Source organism: Corvus brachyrhynchos, unplaced genomic scaffold (assembly GCF_000691975.1).
Source record: "Corvus brachyrhynchos isolate BGI_N302 unplaced genomic scaffold, ASM69197v1 scaffold27, whole genome shotgun sequence".
Classification (NCBI taxonomy): domain Eukaryota; kingdom Metazoa; phylum Chordata; class Aves; order Passeriformes; family Corvidae; genus Corvus; species Corvus brachyrhynchos.
The window spans coordinates 632-6,476 of record NW_008239139.1 but is presented as its reverse complement, the minus strand read 5'-3'; the positions used below and the strand labels follow the sequence as shown (position 1 = coordinate 6,476).

Genomic DNA, 5,845 nt, shown 5'->3' with positions numbered 1-5,845 from the left:
AAGAAAAGCCTTTGTGTGCAGGCCAAAATAACTTATCCTTAAAAAGATTAATAACCCCATGTGATGGCCCATGTTTTGCAGTGTGAAGGAATTGTGAGATTTTTCATGGGAGAGATGTTTTACACACAGCAGATTGATTGTTTCTGGGCGGGTCTGCTGTTGGTGGCAGTTTGGGAACCACGTGCAACTGAAGGAAAACCCTTTTTTCCTTAAGCATAAGAGAGAGACTTTTCAAGAACTGGAACACTGACTAACATCCCATGTTCTGTTATCCCCTGTGTGAGCTGGGTAAAAGGAGAGAAGTGCTGGAAAGGGGAGGGGGGATTTGCTTTAATTTCTTGTTATTTTCTCTTTACTTTTAATTCTATTAGTAATAAAACTCTTTCATTGTACTGCAACTGTTTAAGGTTTGTGCCTGCTTTGCTTTTCTCCTAATTCGTATCTCACAGAAGGAAAATAAGTAAGTAATGAATATTCTGAACCAAAACCATTACAGCCACATAGTTAAGAAAGGGTATAGCCTTTTTTGTTTTAAGTCAGTTGTTAAAACAGTGTCAGTAGAGAAAAACTTTGTTTTAGATTTTTACAGCTGATTGCTCACTTCCAACAGACTTGCTTCTTCTGTCTACTTCAAATGACACTAAAAACTTGACCTGGAGAGCTCTTTTCCTTCAAGGTATGAGTTATGCTTCATTACTTACCCCAGACTGAGGTGATACAGCTGTCTGTTGATCTGCAGCAGCTTGTGCCACGGGACCATTTGTAACACTGTTCACATTTGCACTGGACACTTCAAATTTGACATCTTCTAGGCCAGGAATTGAGGATAACTGAATGCGAAAAACATCATCAATTAAGCTATGAGCACATCATAAGACTATATGTACAACAAAATCTGCAGCATGCTGCTTACCACTTATTGTCCAGGTATGTTTTACATCAGCAAAATTGTAACTTTTTATCCCTAGTTTTGGTATTTTGACTGGGGGGGAAAAATCTTTCTATTCAGCTGCCTTCTACAATAAAACCCCCCAAACACTCCATTGGAGCTTTCACTGTTAACACAGGGTTTCAGAGCAGGAAAGGATTCCACACCTTCCTAGCATTTTGCTACTGCACTTATCAACCACATGAGCCATGCAATCTCTGCTACTTCCCCTACAGTGAAAGAAATCATGGCAAGAACAGCTCTATCACCTAACAGATGGGTGACTGGTTACAAATTTTTCAATTTTCTACATCTTTCACATTTTTTAAGGAAATGCTGAGAGTGGATACTAACACACTGCATATCTATTTGAAGGAAAATCTATTTAACATGATTATGAAAAATTCTGCAAAAATTAGCCATACTGATCATTCCTAAATATTTTGAAATAAATAAGTTAGTAAGCTCTGATTGTATTATTACACTATTTTTCCCCACCAAGATCTTAATGAACAGTTTCAAAATATTCCACCCTTGCTCCCAGAAAAGCCAACCGAAATTGCCTCCATCATTATTGAAAGAAGAACTGGTTAAAACTTTATAGTGGGTGGTTTATTGACCATGGGATTTTGTTGGGGTTATTTTTGTTTTTTTTTTTTTTCTTTTAGTAAATTATATACTCTATTTCCTACATAGGACCATAGATTAGATCCTTTTGTCATTTCAGCTAAAGAAGATAAACAAACACATCTGCATTAGCTAAAATCCAGTTCAGGCCACATTTCAGTATCAAAAGATATACAAGGCTTCTATCTAGTTACTTATATCAGCTGAAGTCCTTACAGTCCAGTAACATACAAAGATACTTTTGTTTTACAAAGGGGGCAAGAATTTCCTTATTAGAGTTTGTATGGCAAAAAGTGCTCCTTTCCTGTTCCATATGCTTAACAAACTCAAATTTTCCCCTAGGTACTGTTGGTTCCTTTCTTCTGTATCAACTACATATTCAACTGTTACACAGTGTAAGGCATGCAAAGAGAGAATTCTTGATACCAGGATTTTATACAAGCTCCTTCAAATAATTATGAAAACTTATTTGCTCAATTCAGACTATAAAAAGGCAGGTAGTTCCCATAATCTAGGAGGCTGTCACTGTCAGAAGATGAAGTCTATATCCATACAAACCTTTGCATCCAGAATATTGAGTGTGGTTTCAATTTGTTGGATACGGAGAGAGAGTGCTGACAATTTCTACAACAGAAAACAATTAGGATGTGAAAACACTCCCTTACACACTTGTACATATAAACCAGTTTGCATCTAGTTTAAAAAAATCACTTTTGTCTTCTCCTGGCCAAAGGCAGAGTATAGTGCAAATGACATTATCACATTATGAAATAAATGAAGCAATGACAACCCTTTTTAGTACAGTAGCTACAGCAGTTCAAATTTTAAATAATTTTACTCTGCATTGGTTTTCCCATAGAAAGACTGACAGAAGTGAAGACAGACTATGCACAAAAGAAAGCCAAAGTAAATAGAGTATTACTTGGGGCAACTGGAGAATAATGGTAGACATATTGCACTCTCCCAGTTACCAAAGGATCTTTCTTCAGAACTTTTTATAAATGTAGAAGACGAAAAGAGATGATGTGTGCGTATGTAACTGAGCGAAAACAGTATCAGAGAAAATCTGGTAATTAATACAGCAGGTGATTCAAAGTCCGATACAGTAAAAAACCACAATGAATCAGAACTAACCACACTTCATATGCTCCAGGTGCACCTCAATCAAATTTTGACTTTTTTTAAAATACAACTTAAGTTTTTCTAAATTACTCCATAAGAACTGCCAGTCTTTTAACTAATCACTACCATACTCCACCAGACCTGTCCAAGTGAAGTTGGCTAGAGTGCTGGCTGGCAGATATGTACCATTCTGACAGCTTTCTGGCACCTTGGCAAGATTCTGCCTGGCTCTGAAGCAGAACTTTAACACCCTAAGAAAATGGCAGTTCTGCCAATATGCTAGAAAAAGTAGAAGGAGACTGACAGGAGTTAGTCTTTTTGGATAGTGCACTGACTTGTTTACAGATGGTCCTTTGTTCATGAAGAGGAGTCAGTTCCTATTGGAAGGAACTATGTGTCCTACATGTAGCTGGGAAAGGGGTAGGAAAGATGTACAAAAGACAATTACGCAATTTTATGGGTCTATTTGACTAGACAAGAGCCAAGAAATTTAGAGTTAAGGATGGTGTCAGCCCTGATTTTGAGTTTCTTGGCATCTGTTGACTTAACTGCGACCTTTCACATTAAAAACACTTCTGTACTTCATAAATACAAAAAACTTCTCAAGGAGTACATAAAGCAACTATTTAGTCTCTTGGGTAACAACACATTTTGGTTAACTAATAACTGTTTTCTTAGGCAGACTTCACAGTGCTGCTGCGTGCTCAAGGTGGCTTTAAATAGATGTGTTCTGATTTCCACAGTGCCCGTGGAAGAGGGAATACTGAGATCAGGTGACAACTGAGTTTTGGACAACTGACAACAGCATCAGGCAGTTACACTGTCCCACCTATCACGTTACAAGAAGTTTTAAAATCCAGGAAAAATGACTTTTTTCCTCTGAAGCTCCATATATTCATGTGGTAGCCAAATTTTATACTTGTCACGAGTCTGGCTCTAAACTTCACCAACAAATTAGAGAATTTCTCAGATTACACGGCTTAGGTTTATTGGATTTGACTGCTACCCTAGCTCAGCTGGCTAGAGCTGTATAGTATTCTTTGTTGAATAAACTAATGAAAAATTACAAAAAACCTCTGAAGACAAAAAGGTTACACTCAAAGCCACATTAGGAAACACCCTTTCTACGAGGGAGGAAGCACTCTTGTCCTGTTCAGCAGACAATTTTAATCTTTTCGGTCTGTTGTATTTCTATTGACTCCAAAGTCACCACATAAACTTACTAATCCTAAATATTTGTATTTTTCTCTCTTTTTACAGGAAACTGAAGTTAAGGGCTTCTTGTTCTATGCTAATCACTTGCCAAAAATGTCCTTTTTTCAACATAAAAATTATTTACACTCAGAGATCAGTGCATCACTCTTCTAAAGTACAGGTGATAAAATCTGAAAGTAAGTTTTGATGCACCATAGGAACATAGCATCCTTCTTCCATAACAAGACAAGAGCCAGAGATGAAGCTGCTCAGAGAAAATTTCCTGTATCACAAAGTTCAAGACTGTGCCAAATGCAAAAGTTTATGGAAACAAGACTGAGTGTGGCACAATCAGGAGTTCATGTGGATCCCTCGGGGAAAAATTCTGTCTTAAGCGCTTACTCAAGAGAAACCTTGAACAGAAAGCAGACTGTATTTTTTGGTTTAAGCTACCAGTATTACTGCATCAAAAATATTTAAATGAATGGTTCTCATTTCTAGAATTTTTTAAACTGTATAAATGGACAGCTGGGAAAATAATAAACATACCTCTTCACAAACAGTAGAAAAGCGGTTGAGAAACTGCACTGTGTGAACCACAAACTGGTTTAGAAATGCTACAGTTCTTTTCTGCTGAATAGCAGGAACCTGCATTAAAAAATATGAGAAAATTAGGTTACACATCAATGTCATTTTGGATTCAAATATCCGTTAAAAAAAATACACATTTTTTAGAAGAAATTATTTGGAAATCTGTCTTAAGTGTGCCTACTATGAATGCATGCATACACAAACCATTTTCTAATACACAGATTTACATATGCATTCATACAAATCCCTTGCCACTAAAAATCTACTAACATGACAGCTGCGAATTTACAGGACACACAGAAAAAGCAACAAGACCCAATAAATGAAGGACTGTTACCTTAAAGAAACCGCCTTTAGATGAAATAGTGAATATTCCTGAAAATCAGTGTTGATGTTTTTTAAAAACAGTGAGGAAATGAGAATCTTTCCTTCTGGAGTTTAAGAAAGAAAAGCAAATTTGGCCAGCCATACTAATACTCAGTTACAACTAACACCATGATGAAAACTAAAGTGTAGTGATGTCGCTGTCTAAGTATTTAGTGGCTACCCATACTGGTTCTTATTTGCAAGCCCAGACTACCCTAAAATTACCAAAAATTATCCTCCAGATCAGTTTTGATGCTCACATACTTTTCAGACTAAAATGTAGAATCTCATGTTTGCCAAAAAGAATGGTGGTCATATTGTAACACAGAGTTGGTTGGCATTTTTATTTAAACCATTACAGAAGACTGGAATCAGGAACTTACACACAAAAGTTTAAGTAAAAAATTATAGTGCCTCAGAGTTAATAACCTTGGACAACTGCTTTAAGTCCTAAACTTCACAGACAAAATTAGCCTATGAAATTGTCATTGATTTAAGTGGAAGATTCACAAGGAATATTACTGGCAGCCAAGATTCTGCTGCACTTTTTTGGTGAATACAGTGACTCTCTAGGCTTTAGTCCTTGATTTATCAGTGCATTCAATATACAATTCACTATGGCAATCTTAAAACATCCTGTTTTTTTGTGAGACTTTTGTTGCTACTATCTCGAGCCTTCACGCTGTGCACCTCTACAACAGGATCTGCTAAAGTTCAATTCTGTGGTTCCAAAACTTGTCAAGCAGTGCTTATGACCTTAGCAGAAATTTGCAGGGTGGCACAGAGCATGGAAGAATCACTGGGTCAGTTGGAACTGTCCTGTCTTGACGCTCGGTATTTACAAAACCAAGTTTAAAAAGAAAGTTTCTACAACATTAAAAAACATGAATAAACAACTTTGCACGGGATTTGCCTCACAGATCCACGTTGAAACGGCTTAGTCTTTAAATACAACGTTATCACAAAACTTGTAGCAAAATGCCTCTGGAAAACAGCTGGAGACGCAGCTGAGGACCT

General features: G+C 36.9%; 1 protein-coding gene across 4 annotated transcripts in view; it reads right to left on the bottom strand.

Annotated features, from left to right (window-relative positions):
• CCDC53 (coiled-coil domain containing 53) overlaps positions 1-4,579 on the bottom strand; it is a 14,584-nt gene extending 10,005 nt beyond the window's left edge. For all 4 annotated transcript variants that reach the window (XM_008638116.2, XM_017740014.1, XM_017740016.1 and 1 more), the window contains exons 1-3: positions 4,421-4,579; positions 2,114-2,179; positions 702-830 (exon numbers count right to left, since the gene is read on the bottom strand). In XM_008638116.2, coding sequence (XP_008636338.2) covers positions 702-830; positions 2,114-2,179; positions 4,421-4,564 — 339 coding nt within the window. In that variant the 5' untranslated portion in view covers positions 4,565-4,579. The remainder of the gene's footprint in view (positions 1-701; positions 831-2,113; positions 2,180-4,420) is intronic.
• Positions 4,580-5,845: the final 1,266 nt, after the last annotated feature.